The 22,102-nt window shown below is 34.5% G+C and overlaps 4 protein-coding genes, 2 long non-coding RNA genes and 1 other non-coding gene across 8 annotated transcripts; 2 read left to right on the plus strand and 5 right to left on the minus strand.

The window, feature by feature from the left end:
• Positions 384–3,518, minus strand: LOC104761587 (protein GAMETE EXPRESSED 1). Its single transcript, XM_010484693.2, has 7 exons — positions 3,448–3,518; positions 2,230–2,785; positions 1,546–2,133; positions 1,339–1,465; positions 1,074–1,260; positions 834–978; positions 384–739 (listed from the first exon to the last, which is right to left on the minus strand). The coding sequence occupies exons 2-7, from the start codon at positions 2,712–2,714 to the stop codon at positions 478–480; spliced, it is 1,794 nt and encodes a 597-aa protein (XP_010482995.1). The 5' UTR covers positions 2,715–2,785; positions 3,448–3,518; the 3' UTR covers positions 384–477.
• LOC104761588 (beta-(1,2)-xylosyltransferase) lies at positions 3,700–6,217 on the plus strand. Its single transcript, XM_010484694.1, has 3 exons — positions 3,700–4,659; positions 4,933–5,082; positions 5,265–6,217. The coding sequence occupies exons 1-3, from the start codon at positions 3,946–3,948 to the stop codon at positions 6,015–6,017; spliced, it is 1,617 nt and encodes a 538-aa protein (XP_010482996.1). The 5' UTR covers positions 3,700–3,945; the 3' UTR covers positions 6,018–6,217.
• TRNAA-AGC lies at positions 6,359–6,431 on the minus strand. Its single transcript has one exon. It is a non-coding gene; the product is annotated as a tRNA-Ala (tRNA).
• Positions 7,588–8,963, plus strand: LOC104761589. The gene is made up of 3 exons (XR_763216.2): positions 7,588–7,725; positions 8,317–8,440; positions 8,806–8,963. It is a non-coding gene; the product is annotated as an uncharacterized LOC104761589 (long non-coding RNA).
• On the minus strand, positions 10,159–11,470 carry LOC104761590 (mitochondrial import inner membrane translocase subunit TIM22-3). Its single transcript, XM_010484696.1, has 5 exons — positions 11,252–11,470; positions 10,917–10,981; positions 10,775–10,847; positions 10,637–10,690; positions 10,159–10,552 (listed from the first exon to the last, which is right to left on the minus strand). Exons 1-5 carry the CDS (start codon positions 11,436–11,438, stop codon positions 10,302–10,304), a joined length of 630 nt encoding a protein of 209 aa, XP_010482998.1. The 5' UTR covers positions 11,439–11,470; the 3' UTR covers positions 10,159–10,301.
• LOC104761591 (kinesin-like protein KIN-12F) lies at positions 11,660–15,021 on the minus strand. The gene is made up of 7 exons (XM_010484697.2): positions 14,646–15,021; positions 14,439–14,540; positions 13,494–14,330; positions 13,299–13,397; positions 13,175–13,216; positions 12,309–13,079; positions 11,660–12,189 (listed from the first exon to the last, which is right to left on the minus strand). The coding sequence occupies exons 1-7, from the start codon at positions 14,934–14,936 to the stop codon at positions 11,869–11,871; spliced, it is 2,463 nt and encodes an 820-aa protein (XP_010482999.1). The 5' UTR covers positions 14,937–15,021; the 3' UTR covers positions 11,660–11,868.
• Positions 19,954–20,991, minus strand: LOC104761592. Of its 2 annotated transcripts, none has more exons than XR_002036469.1 (3): positions 20,816–20,991; positions 20,621–20,721; positions 19,954–20,496 (listed from the first exon to the last, which is right to left on the minus strand). It is a non-coding gene; the product is annotated as an uncharacterized LOC104761592 (long non-coding RNA). The 2 variants fall into 2 exon arrangements; XR_763217.2 differs by having other exon boundaries at positions 19,954–20,537.

The following is a 22,102-nucleotide window of genomic DNA, read 5'->3' on the forward strand; positions in this document are numbered from 1 at the left end:
TGATCTGATTCGTCCATCGATTAACAAAGTAAGGCAAGGATGTGAATCTCGGATTCAATTGAGACTATTCATGGTTTCATTCTAGGGTTTGATGTATGTATTTGGATTAAATTAAATAATTTCGGTGCTTACTGCAATAATTAAAGAATACATTATTAGTATACAGATGAAGAGCTTCTTTGAAATGTATTGCATTGAGAGTAATGATGCTAAAATCGAATTTTGTAATGCTGTTTACTAGTGGATAACAATGTTGTTTTGTGGATTGATTGATATGGAGCAATGAAGATGGGATTGGGAAATTGCAAAACCTTCTCCACAAGTTCAAACTCACATATATATATATATATATATATATATATGCATTTTTGTATCTAAAGTAGTAGTCAAGGCATGTAGGATACATAATATCATAATACATTATTACAACAACACAATAGCATACAATTATATAGAGTCAAAAGACTTTGCTGCCGTCTACCGCGGACGCAAGTTATACACTCTTCTAGTCATCGTCATAGAAGTAATATCCGGTTTGTTCTTGATCACTTGTGGAGTTTTAAAATCAGCATCTCCAAGATTTTCATAATCATCAGTTAGATCTGTATCGATCCAAGATGTCCAGTCTACCTCGCTCTCTGTATCTTCTTCATCCCACGAGATCTCTCTCTTGCTTACCATGTTATTAACTTTGTCAACTAATCCTAACAAGATCTGGTGGTTTAGTACGTCATAGTCCCTGCAAATTCAGACAGGAGGAGTATAAGATCAGTTTCTGAGTTTTTGGTTTGTTAAAAACATATCCTGTTTTTTAGCATTTTAATTAGTCATACCTGTATGTGAAAACAGAATGAAGAAGCTGAGCTGATGCAAGAACAGCGAATAAAGACCTCAAAAGGTTTATAATCCATGCTTGACGTTCTGCATCATTTACATAGCGTAAACTTGCCACTTCTAATGCTAAGGTAACGCACAAACCTGTATCAGCCAAATGAAAAAGGTCTGTTAAAACGAGTGTATTCCACTGTTATAAATATAGTATGAGGAAAGAGATTTGGAATTATGAGACTTACCAATGTAAAGCCTTGGCCTTATGATATAAGTTTGCTTTGTACTTGTAAACATGTAGATGACAAAGATTGACAAGAAGTAGATGAAGAAGGCTTTAATCACTCGGGACTCGAGAAGCATCGCATTGTGCAAAGCAAACAACTTATCCAAAGCCACAAACATGTTTGCCTGTTTTGCCTCAAACGCTACCTGAAAAAAAAACAAATTGTTAAAAATAAAAAATTGATTATGTGTTTAAAGTATTGTGTAAAGGTTTAGAGGACTGACCTGAGCTTCCAACATTGATTTTGAATTTTCATACAGATGATCATGAACCTCCTGAAGCTTTTCTTGCCGCTTTGCAAGATCTTCCTGTGGCTCCTGACTAAATTCCTTCAACCGTTGCAATGTATTCCTGCAAAAGTTGCAGCAAAAGTTAGAAAAAAAAAGTCTTGCCTTTGAAGGTAAAACTGCTCTAATGTAATTGATACTTACCTACTCTCTTGCAGTGCCTCAGACTGAAACCGAGTAAGAAATTGAATACCGTCAAGTGCCACGGATTGGCCATCTAAAAGCTTCTGTTGTTTATCCAACGAGCTACCAGCCTTAACTCCAATGTCATCAGTTTTACTCTGCAAATCATTCATTCTAGTTGATAGGTTTTCTCCAAGTACACTTATTTCCCCTTCCATCTGCTTTGTATCACTTTTCAACTTATCAACTCCTTCCTGGATGTTAGTATACGCATTACTGAACATTTCCATTCCATCTTTCAAGGTTTCTTTCATCTTCACTTGACCGTTCATTAGCTCCATCTGTGATTCTGCAATACTCTTTTGTTCTTGATATATTTCTGCAGTTTGTTGAGACAGTTCACTCATACGAGTTTCTATGGTGTTTGTAACCTGAGCCACGTTTTGAACCCGAGCATCTATTGACCCTAGAGAATCATGAATCAAGCTCGAGCTCTGCATTAAAGAATCAGATTTACTCTCCAAGATATCCAATTTATCTTCTGTATTCTGAGCTGAAGTCTTCAGCTCATTCACAAGTCTCTCTATCTCGTTCTTGAACGCGTAACTCCTGCCATACAAAAAAAAGAAAAGAAAGAAGCAAATTAGGAATCCAATTCGCAAATCAAAAAGTAATAAAATCTCATCTTTGAGAGAGTCATCTTACTGTAATTGTTGGCAGATGGTGTTGGTCTCAAGCATGAACTCGAGATAGATCTTATGCTCATGATCATCAAGCTTCTTAAGGCAACTCATCATCGTTGAATCATCACTACAAGTTGGAAAAGCAGGTCTCCCAGAGTCTTTAAAAAAGCAATCGCTTAAATGCCAAGCAAACCTCTTTCTCTTTTCTTCTGTGGCAATTGTTTCTCTGCAGCCAGAGAAGAGGTATCTATAAGCATTTTGCCAGCAACTGTTTGGACCAGCAAGCTTGTTTTTAGCGTCTTCAAGGACACGAACCGCCTTCTGGTCACTGAAAACTTCAATGGAGAAATCGGGGTTGGATCTCTGATGAGACGACCTAGAGTAAGAAGAAGAGTCTGTCTTTTCCGATGAAGAAGAAGAGAACCATCCCCAACTGTGGCATGATAAGGGATAATCTAAAAGTAAAATCAATAGAAACAGAAGAAAACTTCTACTCAAACGATCCATTTAATCGAGTTTTTTTTTTGTTTGTTTCTCTTCTGATCTTCTTCTTCTGTAGGAGATGTGTGATCGATCACCTAGAAAATAACAAAAGAGAGAGAAGATTATTACGTTACAAGAGTTGTGAATACATATATATATAAGAAAAACTTGGAGCGCAAGAAAAGGAAACCCCTTGAACTTCTGATTAGATAAATGGAAATTTATCTTTTTAACAAATCAAATTGCAAATTAAAAAAAGAAGAAAATAAAACACATTTAAAATCTTCGTTCAACGTATTTCAGGAAAAAAAAACTATCTAAAATAAGGAAGAATCTGTGTATCAACTTTGCTTCTCGTTTTCTGAGATTAATACATGCACTTAATTATAAGTTAATAGTATCAATAAAGATAAACGAACAACACAAAATTTCTTAAAAAATAAAATCGTAAAGAGAACAAGAAAATCACATGACCAAGGTCAAATTCAGAGTCGATATTGGGACAGAAAAAAAAAAAAAAAAAAAAAACCCTAAGGAAGAACAAAAAACAATCTAAATATAGTTATGTTACTTTGAATAAGAGAAGACTCTCAACCTCTTTTGTCACTCAATTTCATAACAGAGACTTGGCAAAACAAATCAATTACCAAAATAAACACGAAACGTAATTTCAACTTATAACAGATACAACCTTACGACATGATTCTAAACAGTATAGCAAGTAATTAAAGGATTATAGACCAAAACCAATGCTTACCAGAAAACAGAAGAATTTGCAGATTTTTTCTTGTTCTGTTTTGATTTAAGTCGGTGATTAGGATGAAAGTGAGAAAAAGTAACATGCACAGGTTCTTTTGACAAAAAGATGGAAACGTTTCGCGAACGTTTGGTTTACTTCCCGGTTTAATTATGATTTTAATTTTGGTCCGGTTCGGTCTAATTTGGATCTTGGTTTTTGTTTTTAGTCAAAAAAGAATGAATGGAATCTTCTGCTTTAATAAATCTCCACTCACAAAAATTCCGATTCATCATCTTCACGTTTTTTTTTTTTTTTAAATCCAGCAACTTTTCCGGTGAAACAGTCGATGAAGTCTCACCTGACTCTATACCTTTCACCGTTGATTGATTTGACTTCAGAATCGAGTCAGAAGAAATCGATGAAAATCTAAAAATAGAAAAGAGGTTTTTCAAAATTTGCTCGCTCTCTTACTCTTCAAAACCGCAAATCAAGGAGACGATAGAGAGAGAGAGAGAGATGAGTAAACGGAATCCGAAGATTCTGAAGATTTTTTTGTATATGTTACTTCTCAACTCTCTCTTTCTCATCATCTACTTTGTTTTTCACTCGTCGTCGTCTTCTTCTTCTTCTTCACCGGAGCAGCCGAATCCTCATATATCTTTGGTGCGATTTCACGTTTCAGTGAATAATAATCAATCAGCGATTCAGAAACCGTGGCCGATCTTACCTTCTTACCTCCCATGGACGCCGCCGCAGAGGAATCTACCAACTCGCTCTTGCGAAGGCTATTTCGGGAATGGATTTACCAAGAGAGTTGACTTCCTTAAGCCGATGATAGGAGGAGAAGGAAGCTGGTTTCGATGTTTTTATAGCGAGACGTTACAGAGTTCGATTTGCGAAGGGAGGAATCTGAGGATGGTTCCGGATCGGATTGTTATGTCTAGAGGTGGTGAGAGGTTAGAGGAAGTTATGGGGAGGAGAGAGGAGGAAGAGCTTCCTGAGTTTCGAGATGGTGCGTTTGAGGTGGCGGAAGAGGTTTCTTCACGGTTAGGTTTTAAGAGACACCGCCGTATTGGTGGTGGAGGAGGTAATGATGTGATTTCTCGGCGGCTGGTGAATGATGAGTTGCTGAATGAATATGTTCAAGAAGGTGGTATTGGTAGACATACAATGAGGGGTTTGGTTGCTTCGATTCGTGCTGTTGACTCCAAAGATTTCGTTTGTGAAGAGGTTTGTTCACATCTTTTTGGCTCATTGGTATGTCTTGGTAGAATCTGCTAGTTAACAATTGTGTTTTGGTGAACAATGCATAATTGGAAAGTTCTTTATTGGATCTAAATTGTTTGGTACGAATTTGGAAGATGAAATCTTACTGTGCTTGGATTGAGAATATGAAAATTAATCTCTTCACTGGTTCATATTAGGTTGTGGTTTCTGAGTTTCTTTAAAACATATGTAACTCTCTTGCTGATTGATATTTGGTTTTGTTTTGGTTGGCCTCAGTGGGTGGAAGAACCAACCTTGCTTATTACTCGATTCGAGTACGCGAATCTCTTCCATACCGTGACAGATTGGTATAGCGCTTATGTTTCCTCTAGAGTCACCGGTTTGCCTAATCGACCACACGTTGTATTTGTTGATGGACACTGCACGGTATGCTCCTCTTCTTTTCCATGGTCATGAGTAGAGAAAGTCCAGTTTCATTTTCCCCAACTATCTTTAGGCTTGCAGTTGCTCTTGGTTTTAGGACGTGGATCTTTTATGTGTTTGTGGGTTTACTGAATAAAAAGAAATCTAGTAGGAGTTTCATTTCCATGTTGTGTACCCTTTTGCAGACACAGCTAGAAGAAACATGGACAGCTTTGTTTTCTGGAATCAGATACGCAAAGAATTTCACGAAACCGGTTTGTTTCCGCCATGCAATTCTTTCACCGCTGGGATATGAAACCGCGCTTTTCAAGGGCTTGACCGGAGATATAGATTGCAAGGGGGAATCAGCTCAAAATCTTTGGCAAAACCCGGACGATAAAAGGACCGCGAGGATATCAGAGTTTGGCGAAATGATCAGAGCAGCTTTTGGGTTCCCTGTCAACAGACACCGCTCATCGGAAAGACCGCCATCTTCATCATCATCCTCTGTTCATAATGTTCTCTTTGTCCGCCGTGAAGATTACTTAGCCCATCCTCGTCACGGCGGGAAAGTCCAGTCTCGGCTCATCAACGAGGAAGAAGTGTTTGACTCTTTGCACCATTGGGTCGCGTCTGGCTCCACCGGTCTGACCAAATGCGGGATTAACCTTGTGAATGGCTTGTTTGCACATATGTCGATGAAAGATCAAGTCCGAGCCATCCAAGACGCGTCAGTGATCATAGGAGCTCACGGAGCAGGACTGACTCACATTGTGTCTGCAACACCAAACACAACGATATTTGAGATTATAAGCGTCGAGTTTCAGAGACCTCATTTCGAGCTTATAGCTAAGTGGAAAGGTTTAGAGTATCACGCTATGCATCTGGCGAACTCACGTGCAGATCCAACTGCTGTGATTGAGAAGCTAAAGGAGATCATGAAGAGCCTTGGCTGCTAAAAACAAGAATTCGGGATAGTGAGTAAGTGAGTTCGTCGAACCTCTGGTGACCTGTGAGTTTGGAATATTTTGACACTTTTCTTTGTATCAATTTTTTTAGATGGGTTAATGATGTCAAGTTCTGTGTAAATTAGCTTTGCTTTTTGTACTAAACAGGCTTTCTAATGGTTATTTATATAAAAGTTCTCCTTTTTCTAAAACACTTTTGCATATATTCATTAAAAATATAGAAAGGAACGAAGGGAAGAATACAGAAGTGTTTTCTCAGCAATGTTAGACACGATCAAATGGAAACGAAAATAAAAGTCAGAAAAAGTCAAAAAAGAATAAAGTGAAAAAGATGGAGATACGGGGTATCGATCCCCGTACCTCTCGCATGCTAAGCGAGCGCTCTACCATCTGAGCTACATCCCCATTTGATTTATAGCTCCTTTATTAGCAATAATTAAAATAAGAACGAGTAATTCTTCAAATGTTATGTGAATCTTTGGTTAATAATTAACTTAACATATTACTATAATCACTAGCTTTAAACCCGCGGTACACCGCATATATATATATTTTTTATTTTGTTAGATATATTATATTTGTTAATGATTTGTCTTTCGTGTTTGGGTCAAAGAGTAAAATAAAATGTTTTATATATTTTGTGTGTGTATTGAATGAAAATCAAATATATTTTGTTTTTCTGTTCGGTTTTGATGCACGGTATATTTGACACAATCACACTTTCTTAAACTTTTATATCGTTTTGTCTATTATTTTTGTGTTTATTATGTTTATGTAATCTATATATGTCAAACGTATCAGCCCGCATCCATTTTAGCTTGTCTGATTTGTAATATGTATGGCCTTGCTACTACTCACATAGGCTTGCCCGCTAAACCCGCGACCCGCATAGGCTTATCTACTAAAACCCGCAATCCGTATAGATTTCTATGTGACTGTAAGACCCCTTCTAGTTGTTTAGGAATAAAAAATATTAAAATTGTGTTTTGAATGTTATGTTCAATAACCCTTGCTAATTCCAAGAGGAAAGACCTCTAAAGTATATTTAAAAATAATTAAAAGAAATCTAATTGTTTTTAAATATAAATTAATATTTTCCTATTTAAATTAATATATTTTATATTTCGTAAGTAATTTAGTTTTTATACATCAAAACTCTTTATAGTATCACATATATTACATTAGTGTCTTTATGACATTAATAACTTATAAGTTTTTATAGAAATAATGTTCCATTTGCAAATCTTTTGATATGAGATATGAGATATAATACTTACAACAATTTTTTTTTAAGAAAAAACTCAAATTCCGATAATTAATGTACGTACATTATAAATTATTTTAAGATATTTAAACTATACATGAATCAAATATGTAATAATATTTTAGGATAACATTTATACTGCAACTTATCTTAACCTATTTACTCTAATTGTTTCTCTTAACAAGACAAAATAACTCATTTACTATTTGGGCCTTCAATTCTACACTAAAGCCTATACAACTTTCCTTCTTCCACCTTACGACACAACAACTCCCTTCTTCTTTTCTTCTTCTTTTCCATTTATTCTTAAGTTCTTATGACTCTTTTCTTATTCTTTCTTCTTGTAATTTCTCTTGTTTTCATACTTGATTCTATTGTGTAGGTCTAATCAAAGATGAGACTCCAACAAAATCACCCGATTCTGGTTGATCCGAGGTTCGTATCTAACCAATTCACAACTTCGTTTTATAATTTATGTGTTGATCTTCAAATTTAACCCAGTTCGCAATTCAAATAACATATACCTTTCGAATTGAACATCACCCAAAAATTTTGTGTAAATCTGATGACAATAATTTCCGATTATATACTGATAATCATGAAAAACCAAATTCAAAATTTGGGGTTTATACAATTTCAAAATCGAATATGAGTTTTGTAAGTTTGTTTTCGTTGAAGTAATCATCTCAAATAACTTAACTCAGGTTTTAATATGAATCAAAGAGACCTTAATTTCAAAATCTGTTTTTTTTAAAAGATGGAATGTTATCCCAAATTTACAAAGGGAATATGTTCAACTGATCTCCACTCTCCTGGAATGATCTTATTTCCACACCGGTTCATCAAGTCATTTTTCACGGAAGCGTGGATCTTTGTACCCTGAAATAACATTAGATTTGTTTAGTTTTATAAGAATATATACAAAATGGTGATAGTTTAAAAAAAAATCTTTATACTCACTTCACTTGAACGTCAGCGAATACCATGCCCAAGGTTTCACCAAATTTTGCTGTATACGTCTTCCAGGTATGAAGAATCCAAACTTGAACTTTCCATGAAGTCTTCTAAGGCTTAACATCTCAAAGGAATGCCAAGGCTGCAGCCATTGGCAATACTTTTTGTGTGTTAAGCGACTTTTAAAGGAGGAATGGTAAGTGTTTGATGATTTACAGAGTGAGTTTGATGATCATATTTATAGATGAATAGTAGTTTAGGTAAAAAAGTATGAATGTTAGTTTTTTGTGAAAGCAAAAAAACTTGGATACGCTTAACAGAAAAGGATAGTTTGCCAACTTAGAATGAATGATGGTTGATTTACGGGAAATATTCAATATATGACGAAAGATTTGAGCGTTGATTATGGAATTTTGGTTTATTGGATAGTTATGATTTTTATAGAAATAGAATCGAGATTTTGTGGTGATTAAGTTTTGAAGATTTCTTTTCATTGGTATATTCTTTCGATTATGTGTGAAACAACTAATGGGGAAGGCTTTTTTGGTGGTTTTCGTACAGGCCAAAACGACATTCACGTGAAGCCCAACAACGACATACAAACCGGGTTATAAGTGAAAGGACGCAGATCATTGTCGGGTCGGGTAATGTCGATTGTTGATTTCTGACAAAATTACCTTTCTCAATTTCAATAAACACTCTCCTTCATAACTAATTGAATGACAATTTTAGAAATTTTTGACAATTTTCGATTTTGTATTTCTCTTTTATATATATAGAGATTACAAAAAGATAACAAATTAAGCGATATTATAAAATGAGACAAAAAAAAAAAAAAAAAAAAAAAAAAAAAAAAAAAAAAAAAAAAAGAAAAAAAAAAGAAAAAAAAGAAGAAAAAAGAAAAAAAAAGAAAAAAAAATGAAAAAAAATGAAAAAAAAGAAAAAAAAATGATTAAATTCTCCACGCAAAAATCTATGCGAAGATTATTTCTGATAAATTTATCTATTTACTTATTTAAGCAACTCTTTAAACAAATAACCCTACTCTATGTAAAATATTACACAAAATGTCACTATATTTTAATATAAAATATAATAACAGAATCTTAATATTAATTTGTTGTAACTTAAAAATGATTATCCAAAAAATAGTAATTATTAATTTATTACATTACAAGAAATCATTAATAAAATAATTTTGAAATTATTTAATAAAATAATAATAAAATTATTTCAAAATCATGTAATAAAATAATTAAGCAAATTCTATTTATTGTTTTAGAAATCTTAGGAAACAATAACAAACTATTTAGAAAATTATAAAACTTATATTTATTTATAAAACTAAAATTAAATACTTACATATCTAAATCATTTAATAATAACAAATATATATTAAATTTAGGATACAACATTGTTTATATTTTTAAAATATATCTATATACTTATTTAATCTATGTTGTTAAAAATTTAACCAGTTNGTTTGGTTTGATTGAATCACTTATAGGAGCTATTTTCTCAATCTGGATCATGTATCCATACAATACCTAAACCATTTAGAAAATGCAAATTGATTTGTCCCTGCATCTGCCTTTCACACTTATCACCACGACTTGTGGTCAATGAAAAATGTATAACGCCAAATCCTTCAAAATAATTAACTAGTGTAAAAATCGTTTGGTACACAAGATTAAATCAATCAACTAAACCCCAAATTTATTTCATTATTATTTCAAATCAAATTCTGTTTACAACTCGGGCGTTTTAAGAAAATTCATTAAAACAATAAAAATATCAAATACAAACAAAAACCACGCTAAAATTAACTTAGTTCACCTAATAATATCATCATACAAATATTTGAAATCCTAACAGAAGACCCACTAAATACCATTTGGAGGCGACACATAAAGATTGGGAAATTTTAACTAACATTTTCAAAATTAGTTCTGGACTTGGTCCTAGAAACTTTGTTATGAAAACAAATAAAGTTACAACTCTTTTCTCATTGGCTCATGCAACAATAAGCAAAAGAAGAAAAAGTAGGGAAAACAAAATCAACGAGCACGAGGAAATAATTCGAGCTTCTTTGGTTTCGTTAAGGAGTTGCAAAAAGAAGAGAAAGCTCCTTTGACTTCATTAGGGATCGGGAGAGCCAAGGAGAGCGGTAAATCATGATGGAGACTTTTGGTTTGATGTCTTAACGAAACAGAGTGAGCCAAAGCCGTTTGCCTTTTGTTGAGTCCTTCAAGGATGAAAGAGAAGGCACCAAAAGTGAGACAGCTCTGTAGCATTGCTTGTGGTTCACCTGCAAACACATGATCATAGAGAGTTATAGTTGTTAGCTCGACCAAAGTACATGATAATGAAGGGATACCAATTCAATTTTTACCAGGGAAACTAAGAGCAAGGCCAGTACAGCACCCAGCAACTCCAACATTTATGGCTGCAAAATGGAAGATATTAAAACAAATAAGCAAAGCCAATGCTACAAGTTGTAGGAGTGAGTAATAGTAGAAAAGAGTCTCACCATCATCTTTCCCTCGTATTTTCTTCAGAAGACAAACAACTAAACTGTGTACTCCAGATAAAACCGCAAAAGTCTAACAACAAATTTATTCAGTAAACAATATAATGAATAATAATCAATTCATAAGATCATTATTAGGCACCTTTGCAGACTGACCCGCATCCACAAATGATCCTTTAAACCCTTTCTTCCTAAACAATCCACCACCTGAAAACCCCAACTTATATATCTGTGTTAGATATATATGTATGGTTATGGTTCCATCATACAAAACAAGCACACACAATACTAAAAGCTAAGTTTGACTTCAAATACAAAGCCAAACTTGAGCAAGCAAATGCTCTATCACTATAAAAGCTACACCAATGAAGTCTAAACAGAAACTTCAAAGATCTACCAACACCTAAAGATTGTAAAGAGTCTTAATTTATCAACAACGGAGATAATTGAAAGAGAAAAATAGAAATCATCACCAACCATATCCAAATACAGAGCCCATGACGGCGCCGCTAGCTGCATCTCCGGCGAAACGTACGAGACAAACGGCGGGAGAAGGGATTACTAATGCTTTTGAAGAGTCATGATTAGTACTAACATCGTTAGCTTCATTGTTAGTCTTCGAATCGGAATGAAAACTCGCGTTTGCAGAATCCTCGGCCGCCATAGCTGATGAAAAGAAAAGAAAAAAATACAACTTTTGCGTTTTCTACCTAATCTTCAAACAAACAAAAAAAACAGATTTTTGTTTTGTCTTCTTCTGGTTTGCTTTTTTTACAGTATGGGCCTCAAATTCGGCCCGCTTCTTTCACTAAGAAGAGCCCACTAAAAGATGAGCAAAACAGCTGCTATTTTGAAGGACATTGACATTGATGGATGCAACATATCTTAAGAAGACGACAATGAATGATTTAATAATACTGAGATTACACAAAGAAACTGATTACATGCCATACAGTAATGGAAGATGTAAAGACAACAACAAGAATAACAAAACGATTTGGGATTTTTTAAGGCAACATAAAAAAAAGATGAAATAGACCCAAGGTAGGTCATGGTTAAAAACAAGTTTTTGTTCTTGGAATGAAATGATCAAATCAGTAATGGTCATGGTCTTGATAAATGGCTCCAAACTCTGCTCTCCATGCCTGATCGTCTGTATAATCGTCATAGCTCACCACACCGGTTCTGTTTTCTGATGATGTTACATGTTCTTCTTCTTCCACCTCTTGCTCATTCTCCTTGAACCATGGCTTTTGCTCATTCTCCTTGAACCATGGCTTTAATGCTGACCCTGGTAATTTGGTTTCTGCTAGGTATTGCTTCATTGTGCTCATTTCTGTTTTGTGCTTACTCTTTAACTTCTCCATTTGATTCTTCAACTTGTCATTCTCCTCTTCTATTGAGCTGAAACGTTCCTGCAATTATGGTTTTAGGTATCACTCAGCATGCTAGAATTCACAAGCAATAGTGTAGGTTTGCAGAATCTAAGTCTCTGGAAAACGCTTTTATTTAGTTGGTGAAACATAAAAGTTACCTCAGAGGATTGTACAGCTTGCTCAGCTTCTCGGAGTCTGACAAGTAATTCGCCAGCAGCTTGAACAGCTTCAACAGTATCTCGCAGCTGAATTTTAAGGGCCTTGTTCTCCTTTTTCAAGAACTCTCTTTCTTTCTCCTTCTCTGCTCTTATGGCCGTAAGCTCAGCTGAAAAGGCTTTCGCAAAACGCTTCCCATGGCGACCTTTCAAAGCAGCTTTAGCTGCTGCTTTCTTCACATCGACGATTCCTGCCATCGTCACGCTATGCCTCTCAGCTAATTCATCATACTTCTCCTGCAGTTCTGTGTACTGCTCGATGAGTCTACTGTGACCAAGCATAGCTCTACTAATAGCATCATTCAACTCCTCTGTCGCCATTTTCTCCTTTCTGAGCTCTATCTCTAGATCCTCTGCGTGACTACGATGGCTATCGATATCCATCCTTAGTTCATCTGTTAAAGATATCCATTCACTCTCCATTTCTGTCCACCTTTCACGTTCTTCTTCCAGCACATCGTTGTTGTTCTCAGTGTTCTTGGTAAAGTCAGTGCTCTTCCTCATTTGAAAGGACCGTAACAGCAAAGAGGATCTCAGATTATCAGTTGATTTTGTAGGCTGCAGCTTGCTTTTGAGCTCTGCAATCTCCTTTAAAAGAGCTTCCTTTTCACTGAGATCAATCCTTACTTTCCCAAACCCTTCACTACTTTGGTTTGTCTCATATGTTTCCTTCACGACCTCTGTCTCATCTTCTCCATCATCAGATTTCATTAGCTGCACAAACAGACAAAACATAGCTAAAGTTTTACTAATGTGCAAACAGTTTACTAATGTGCTTGTTGCTTTGAAATGTTAACACGTTGGCTTACCTTACTTGACTCCTGCACAGTGTTCTTTTTGTATTGGTCTAACTGAAGTAGTGAAAAAAAACAAATTGTCAGAAAACTTATATTCAACCTTATAGTCTCTATCATAAGTTTATAAGATACTTACCAGACTAGTTAGTTGCTCAATTTTGGTAGCCTGCTCCACACACATGTTCTTGAGATGCTTCTCGTCCGCGCAAGCTTCTTCTATTGCCTTATATCCTCCCTGATAATAAAAACATATAAGTAGTCAAAACGAATAGCACACTAAAGAAACTTATGTGAGTGGAACAAAAATGCATCTGAGGGTTTCTAGACATACTTCAGCTTCTTGGTCAAGTTTCTGTCTGCAAGAAAGACAGAGGAGAATCGAAGATCCACCTTCTTTAGGTCTATTTTCCTGTAACAGTTTAACCGAAGCACTAAGATTATCGCTTTCATCGCAAGGCTTCAGAGAGAGATGGCCAAAGGAGAATGAAACAGAAGATCTGTTTGACAGCGAGCTCCGTTGGTGACAATCTATAATGTGCAGTCCTCTCTGGAGACTTGCAGCTAGAGAATCTGTAGGACTTAAATGCTTCTTTGAGGACATAGAAGGACCAAACTGTTGGACGTTTTTGTTTCCAATGTCTGAGATCTCGTTTACATTCCTAGGAGTTGCCTGAAACTTTGTCGACGCAGCCACGCTTTTCCTAAAATTCCTGATCTTTGGAGATTCTGACAATGGTGGCTCTTCAAGGATGCGTGTCTGATGCGGTAAACTGATTGAGATCCCATTTCCCACAGTGTTTGGAACAGAATGATCCAAGGCACAATATTTGTGTTTATCAACAGAGCAAATATCATCTCCACTCATTGACTCAGCTTCACAGCCTGAAGCACTTGCGAATGAGGATTGAAGAGAATCCCTCAAGTCCTCAGAATCACAGTAACTATGAAACTTGTTGATATGTTTACTCAGTTCCATTACATCACCATCGTCCTCATCATCATCAGCTTCATACATTGTTTCCTTTTCTGAACCTTGTTTGTTGTTGTTAGCACACGACATGACTAAAGAAGACTTGTTGATGCTGTTTCTCAATTGACTCAAACTCTCCCTCACAAAGTTGCTTCCGTCAGGTTTGAACCCATCAGACTTGGTTCTTACTAGTTCTTCCTATAAGAAGAACCACAAAACCAACATAATTAATACACACATACACCATTATGCAAACACACCACACAACAACAAAAACGCAATCAATATATGACAAAAAGAAGAAACCTTTAGTTCACGAATCTGGTCACCCAATGAGTCATCATCTTCCTCTGTAATCTCATTAACCATTGAGTTAGTTCTAGGGACGAGTACGCTCTTCGCTTCAACCTGTTATAATTCAAATTGAATACTCAGAGTACTGTAACTAGATCTGAGATGTATCAAACTCGAATTAGAAACCTAATCTATACAGAAAGCTCATTGAAACCTAACCTGATGAGTCGCAGAGGGGAACAACACCTTTTGAGGCGATTTTTTCTTCAATTGAAGATCATTGTTGTTGTTGTTGTTGTTGTAGTTGAGATGATGATGATGATGATTAGTCGTCTGTATGTTAGGGTCACAAGGAGGAGCGTTCTCGTCGTTGGATCTGAAACTCTTTGAATCTGAGTTTTGAATCGATTTCTGTTTCGCAGAGATGGATCTGGGAAGCAAGTTTCGGATTGAAGAAGTCGATATGTTTCCCAAGAAACGATTCTCTCCGATCTTCGCTGGTGACTTCATTGTTTCTCGTAACAGAGATTGAGAGAAAAAAAGAAGAAGAGATTTTTAGATTTTAGAAACAGAGACAGAGAGAGAGGATTTGAACGTTATGTGTTGTGAGAGAGAGAGAGATAAAGGTAGCGTTTTTATTTTTTGAATGTTTGAGTTGTTGATTCGACCGTTGGGAGTTTCAAAAAGAAAAAAGAAAAAAGAAAAAAATAAAAAAGGAAAAATACAAAAGAGCGAATTACGTGTCTACGAGTCACGACGAGATGCACTTAGAAATGGGCTTCAAGTGTTGGGCTTTTTAATGGGTGTAAAAGGGTTTATTTATGTCCGTCCATGTCGACCCAAACAAAATTACCATCCGTATACAAAACAAATCAATTTACTTTCAGTTTAATTTCAATAATGTAATAACGTTTTCTATGATTACAAGTTTGTAATTAGTTGATTTTTTTTTTTTTTTTTTTTTTTTTTTTNTAGATGAGAATTTTTTTTTTGTGGAGAGAATAATTAAACAATATTTTGGGATTGGGACAAAAGTTGATTTGTACGTTAGTAAATGGAATGGAATATAAGATTTTAAGCAACTAAAAGGAAAGAGGTAGGCATCGAGATGATAGTGACATTTTTTTTTTTTTTTTTATGTTTGAAAATGTTGGCAAGAGAAACATTAGATCATTTGTCAAAATAATAAAAGAAAAAGAAAGGCACCAATGATTTTTCTTTAATATAATTTACATATGAATAATGATAATATATAAAATTTAATAATCAGCACTTATGGGATCTTTTTAATTATTTTAGCTTTCTTGTGGGTTCTACACATCTTCAATTGTTTTTTTACATACTTTTAAAATAGAGATCATATCTAACTTTAGTTTGTGTACTCTCATGCATTCATATCCACTCATTTTCTTAAGAAAATAGTATATTATTTATAACTTTATATGGTTGAAAAAAGGTAATTACAGTTCAATTTCACTTATTTATTTCAAAAAAGTTTTAATAATATTTTGTAGTTAAAGTATATGAAAATTAAAAGGAATCACAGAGTGGTTTGAGGGAAATTACATGTCCAAAAACTGAGCACTTTTAATATGTGTTCGTATACAATATACACATATCTCCTATATAATAAAACGGAAGTACACAACTTTTTTTATAGATTATATAATTTTTATATGTTGGTTACAAAATAGGTTATAGATTAAATATAGGTTGGTTACAAAAAAAAAAGATTATAGATTAATTGGTTAATCTGTGGAATACACTTAGAATATATCAAAGAATCCTCTTAAAGAAAATATTCTAATGATTTATACAATTTCCAAAACAAAATCTTTAGTATTCCATGTATTGTTACAAAATCTATACTGTTAGACATAAAAATATATTGTTAGGCGTCAAAAGGAATAAAATCTTGGCAATTTATCACACTTAATCGTGATTTTCAAGATCTTATTGTGCAGTTGAAAATACAATCTTACCTAAGCACGAGTCATATTAAAACACTCTCACCAAATATGTTCAATAATTAAAATAAAAACAAATAAATAACAAACATAACCATTTCTCATACGTAAAATTACAAAATTAACAATATAAAACTTACAAAATAAGTGTTTTTTACAAGCATCATATTTAGCATATGATTTTATTGCATAATGTTTTATCCAAATTTTTTTTTAAGAACAATCATATAAATTATATTTTATTCTAAAATTATAATATAAATAAAAGGAATTCCAACCCGTGCTCTAGCACGGGTCCTAATCTAGTAAACAAATATATAGCCATACATAACATATTACATTTTTTTCAGCAAAAATGAATTATATCGGAGAATGAAGAATTTGTTTGAGAGCTGGAGAGGGTGAAAAACATCTTGAATAAAAAATATTTGAGTTACAACCAAACTTTGCTAAAAAGTGAACAACATTAATACAATTTCATAAAAAAAAACATATTGGATATGTTGAAAACGAGAAAATCAGTAAATTATGTCTTGGATGACCCCTTCTATAGTTATATCAAAAGGCTTTTTGTGGAACATCGTAGTGAGAATGTCGTTATCTCCTTGAAACACAATGACTGAAAGTGGTTTAGTTCACCAAACTTCACCCATCCCTCGGGAGATAGGTTAACAGAATAAGCTTCTAAGGTCTCCTTGGATCTGAAAATACCAACAACTGTTGTACTGCATAACATATTACATATTGGTTTATAAAAACGAAAAAAATAATTTCAACAAAAATTACCATAACTTTATAACTACAAATAAACTATCTGGAAGAATTACAAATACTGTAAAACGATTCAATAAAAAAGTTTTGAAATCATTTAATTTCTTTATATTTTGACCATTTTATTTGTCATAATATTTAATTAAGAATTTGCCCCAAAAAAAAAACTTAATTAAGAAATTTTAAGAAACACTATTCATAAAATCAGGTACACATGCATAACTCAAGCTTTTATAATTAACTATTTATATTTATGTCTTAATTTGCAGAATCACATAATTAAACTGGTTTGAACATTTCAAACCAACTTTTATTCCAACCAAATAGAGAAAAGAACAGATAAAGCGACCCCACAAACCAAGATTCCAAGCCAACATTCTCCATCAGTGACAGCAAAATAAAATTAATTTGTAAGACAGAAAACAATTATATACAATACTAATTTGATTTCATTCATTATATATACTTCTCTAAGCTTATAAAAAACATAATTTTTCGAAACCTCAGCACGCATGTTTCATCTGTTGCCACCAAATTACAAACCAACTAACCACACAAAGAAAACTCTCTTCTTCTTTTTTTTTTTTTTTTTCCCTTTTCTCTTCCAAATTAATCATGTTACTTTGAGGATTTCTTCGAGGCTTCTTCAACTGCTTGTAGTGCACGTCGGAGATTGTAGCTCTTCCTCCATCTCCGACGGAGCGTCGTTCGTGGCCACTAAGAAGACCTTCCACGTGTTTAAACCAAGAAGGGTCTAATAATTGTTCCTTTTGGTCGTCATCATGATCTTGAAGACACTGCCTCTTCTCCTTCTCATAGCCCTAACGTCAGTCTCTCTCTCTCTCTCTCTCTCCAAATATATGAACGTATTTACGTATTGCTACATGCCCAAATATGATTTTAACAACCAAAATGGTGATAATTAGTAGTAACATATCAACAAATATGTTAAGAGGAAATAGTCCGTCAAAAGAGACATTACGAGATACAGCACCCTACCAAAGCTAAGTGTGACTAAAACAACCAAATAAACTCAGAAGAACAATACTTTATCTGCTTCAAGAAATAAGTCCAAAGGATGGCAACAAAGGGAGAACAATAGTGCTAAGCAGTCCAATTAAGAAAATCCAAGGTCAGGCTGATCTATTTAGAAAGATCTGAGGGCTACACTTCTGGTCTCGAGAGGTCTTGACCTACTGTAATGTTGAGAACAAAGCCATACACAGCTTTAATTACCATATCTAGTCTGCTTGAATTCCTTAAGGTCCTCGTATGACAGGCCTTGATAATCTTCAGGATACTGAACTCTGAAGCCAATCTGTGAAGGGGAACCAATGTATAGGTGACAATGTGACATAGTATGCAGAGCATACAATAACCCAAATAATATAGTTTTCCACCAAACGATGATCAATCAAATCAAACTTTAGCCATCCAGCATTTTTCCAAAAGAGCAATATTAATTTAAACATAAGTCACCCATGCATGAAATATCAATTCGTCTCTGGATTAGCAAACAAAGTAGAAACAGCCTACTATGGTTCAACAACAAGCTTCAAACATCCGTCTCTACTTCAAACAATCCTGGACCATCTCTACTTCCGTCTCGTCTTTGGAAAAAATCTTAAGCAATTCCTTCAGGTTAGGAAGAAGCTGCCAAAAAAGAGAAAATGTCAAATGAATCAAGTGTTTTTAAACACTGTACAAAAAAAACCTTTGGGACTGAATTTACCTCGTCCAACTTCATAGGGGCTGACTTTAGTACAGTCAAGTCGCTCTTGATTTCTTTCATTTCCCTTTGTAAAACCTCAATAGACTCCATAACTTTTTCAAGAGAAGAAAGATTACTCTCCTTTAGTATATGAGACGAACTATCCTCATCATCAACAATAGTTGGCACAGTTCCAATCGCACCACCAACATTGGTTGTCTCCTCAGCAGCAGTAACTTGATGCTCGTCCTCCTCTGTGTCTTTAGCAATTACTTCCTCGTCCCCTGTCTCTTTTGTCTCAGTCCCACCAACATTCCTTGTCTCTTCAGCAATGATTGTCTCAGTCCCACCAACAGTCCTTGTCTCAGTTCCATTCCCACGACCGGCACTGGGTTGACTTGAGCCACCACGTCCCTTTCTTTTCCTCCCCTGACCTCGCCTGCGCTGACCTCCTCGATTTCCTATCTTCCCTTGGTCGACATTAGCAGCTTGTTGCTTTTCCTGAAGAGTCTTGGCAATAATAGCAGCTTCTTCTTCCTCACACAAAGACATATATATATATATATATATATATATATGCTGGTTCTGTTTTTTTACAGTGGGAACCTCTTTGTTTGATGAAGCTCCCTTGCATGATTCGATCAAGAACAAGCTCTCATTTTCGCCATACATGCATAAATGTAAGCTCTTTGTTCGATCCCGCTCAAGAAGACTGTAAAATCGCTGCAATTCGTCGATGCTGTCAAAAGAATCGTGCGTCTGAAACAGTGACGAAGCAGGCCAGAAGAGATTAGCTTTGACCAGAGAACATGGATCAAAATACAAAAATGAAGCCGTGGAGTGGTCTCGAGTAGATTGAAGCCTGTTCATGTTTTAAAAGATTCTGATCGGAACCATCGATGATCCCAAATTGGGTTTGAGGTTTTCAAATTTGCACCGGGGATTCGACCACTCCACGGCTTCATTTTTGTATTTTGATCCATGCTCTCTGGTCAAAGCTAATCTCTTCTGGCCTGCTTCGTCACTGATTCAGACGCTTCTGCTTCGCGCCCTGAAGCCAAGTGATTTTTTTTTTTTTGATGCGCTTTTTAGTTGTTATGAGAAATGTAAGCTTAGTTTAAGGTCGAGTTTTGATTTGTTGATTTCAGCATTATGTTTGAAGTAGGAGAGAGCTTTATATGGGGGGTTTTAGTGTTTAAGATGATGATGACGAAAGTTAGTTTACTGCCTGAAGTGAGAACTTTTTTGAGTCCTCTCTTACATGGATTGGTTAAGTTTAGGCATTTTGGTTTGGCGATGGAGTTGTTTCACGATATGATCAATATCTTAAGTATCATCAGGAATCCCTTCCAAAATTCGATACACGACATGACTAAAGAAGACTTGTTGATGCTGTTTCTCAATTGACTCAAACTCTCCCTCACGAAGTAGCCATTTTTGCTTCCGTCAGGTTTGAACCCATCAGACTTAGTTCTTATTACTTCTTCCTATACGAAGAACCACAAAACCAACATAATTTAATGCACACACATACCATTATGACACCTTTAAGACACCATCGCAGACTGACCCGCATCCACAAATGATCCTTTAAACCCTTTCTTCCTAAACAATCCACCACCTGAAAACCCCAACTTATATCTGTGTTAGATATATATGTACCTGTTAGAATCGAAGGAAAAAAATTGTCACAAAACTTATATTAAACCTTATAGTCTCTCATCATAAGTTTATAAGATGTTTACCAGACTAGTCAGCTGCTCAATTTTGGTAGCCTGCTCTCCACATAGATGTTCTTGAGATGCTTCTCGTTCACGCAAGCTTCTTCTATTGCCTTACATCCACCCTGATAATAAAAGATATAAGTAGTCAAAACTAATTGCATCTCAAGAAAAAAAAAGGTGAGTGGTAAAAATGCATCTGAGGGTTTCTAGACATACTTCAGCTTCTTGGTCAAGTTTCTGTCTGCAAGAAAGACAGAGAGGAGAATCGATGATCCACCTTCTTTTGGTCTATCTTCTTGTAACGATTTAACCGAAGCACTGAGATCATCGCTTTCTTCGCAAGTCTTCAGAGAGAGATGGCCAAAGGAGAAGGAAACAGACGATCTGTTGTGTGAGAGAGAGACAGAGACAGAGGAAGACGATAAAGGTAGCGTTTTTATTTTATTTTTTTGAATGTTTTGAGTGGTTGATTCGACCGTTGGGAGTTTCAAAAGGGTAAAAATACAAAAGAGTTACGACGAGATGCACTTAGAAATGGGCTTCAAGTATTGGGCTTTTCAATGGGTATAAATGGGTTTATTGGATGTCGACCCAACCATAATTACCTTCCGTTCAATATATATTCTATGATTACAAGTAATTATTAGTTGATTCTTTTTTCTTTTTTTTTTTTTCAGATGAGAATTTTCTGTGGAGAGAATAATTAAACAATAATTTTGGATTTGGAGAAAAGTTGATTTGTACGTTAATAAATGGAATAATATAAGATTTTAAGCAACTAAAAGAAAAGAGAGGTAGGCATCGAGAATTCGAGATGATAGTGACATTTTTCCCCTTATGTTATAATGTTTGCAATTAGAGTTTGAAAATGTTGGCAAGAGAAACAAATATATAAGGACTTGTCAAAAGAATAAAAGCAAAAGAAAAATAAAATGATATTTAATTTACACATGAATAAATGACAATACATAAAAATATAATTAAAAGAAAAAAAAAATCAGCAGTTTTGGGATCTTTTTAATTATTTTAGCTTTCTTGTGGGTTCTACACATCTCTTCAATTTTTTTTTTCACACTTTTATATATTATAAATCATATCTAACTTTAGTTTGTACTCATGCATTCATATCCACTCATTTTCTTAAGAAAAATAATATATTGTTTATAACTTTATATGGTTAAAGAAAAATGATTACAGTTTAATTTCATTTATTTATTTTAAAAACTTAATATTTTGCAAATATCTAAGAGTATTCGCAAATAAATAATGAACCTTTTTTTTTTCACTTAACAGTTAAAGAAAGAGTTATATAATTTGGTAACATGCTTATGTTTAATTTTATTGAATAGATGAAAGTTTAGATGATTTAAGTGTTTGCCATCTAAATCATCTACCAAAATATGATTCATCCAACATTATAATTGTATTGTATAAACGTTTGATATAGTAAATTTCATTGAAATGTGTAAAAATTAGCCAAAGTATCATACTGTTTTGTAGTAG

The sequence above is a fragment of the Camelina sativa genome, chromosome 18 (assembly GCF_000633955.1).
Source record: "Camelina sativa cultivar DH55 chromosome 18, Cs, whole genome shotgun sequence".
Taxonomy (NCBI): Eukaryota; Viridiplantae; Streptophyta; class Magnoliopsida; order Brassicales; family Brassicaceae; genus Camelina; species Camelina sativa.

Coding starts and splice junctions, on each gene's coding strand:
- LOC104761587 (XM_010484693.2), bottom strand. CDS start 2,714: ATGGATCGTTTGAGTAGAAGTTTTCTTCTGTTTCTATTGATTTTACTT. Junction 1,466..1,545: donor GAGGCACTGCAAGAGAGTAG/GTAAGTATCAAT, acceptor CAACTTTTGCAG/GAATACATTGCAACGGTTGA. Junction 740..833: donor CATTCTGTTTTCACATACAG/GTATGACTAATT, acceptor CTGAATTTGCAG/GGACTATGACGTACTAAACC.
- LOC104761588 (XM_010484694.1), top strand. CDS start 3,946: ATGAGTAAACGGAATCCGAAGATTCTGAAGATTTTTTTGTATATGTTA. Junction 4,660..4,932: donor AAGATTTCGTTTGTGAAGAG/GTTTGTTCACAT, acceptor GGTTGGCCTCAG/TGGGTGGAAGAACCAACCTT. Junction 5,083..5,264: donor TTGTTGATGGACACTGCACG/GTATGCTCCTCT, acceptor ACCCTTTTGCAG/ACACAGCTAGAAGAAACATG.
- LOC104761590 (XM_010484696.1), bottom strand. CDS start 11,438: ATGGCGGCCGAGGATTCTGCAAACGCGAGTTTTCATTCCGATTCGAAG. Junction 10,982..11,251: donor GGGCTCTGTATTTGGATATG/GTTGGTGATGAT, acceptor TGGGGTTTTCAG/GTGGTGGATTGTTTAGGAAG. Junction 10,553..10,636: donor CCTTGCTCTTAGTTTCCCTG/GTAAAAATTGAA, acceptor ATGTGTTTGCAG/GTGAACCACAAGCAATGCTA.
- LOC104761591 (XM_010484697.2), bottom strand. CDS start 14,936: ATGAAGTCACCAGCGAAGATCGGAGAGAATCGTTTCTTGGGAAACATA. Junction 13,398..13,493: donor AACTTGACCAAGAAGCTGAA/GTATGTCTAGAA, acceptor TTTTATTATCAG/GGAGGATATAAGGCAATAGA. Junction 12,190..12,308: donor AAGCTGTACAATCCTCTGAG/GTAACTTTTATG, acceptor CCATAATTGCAG/GAACGTTTCAGCTCAATAGA.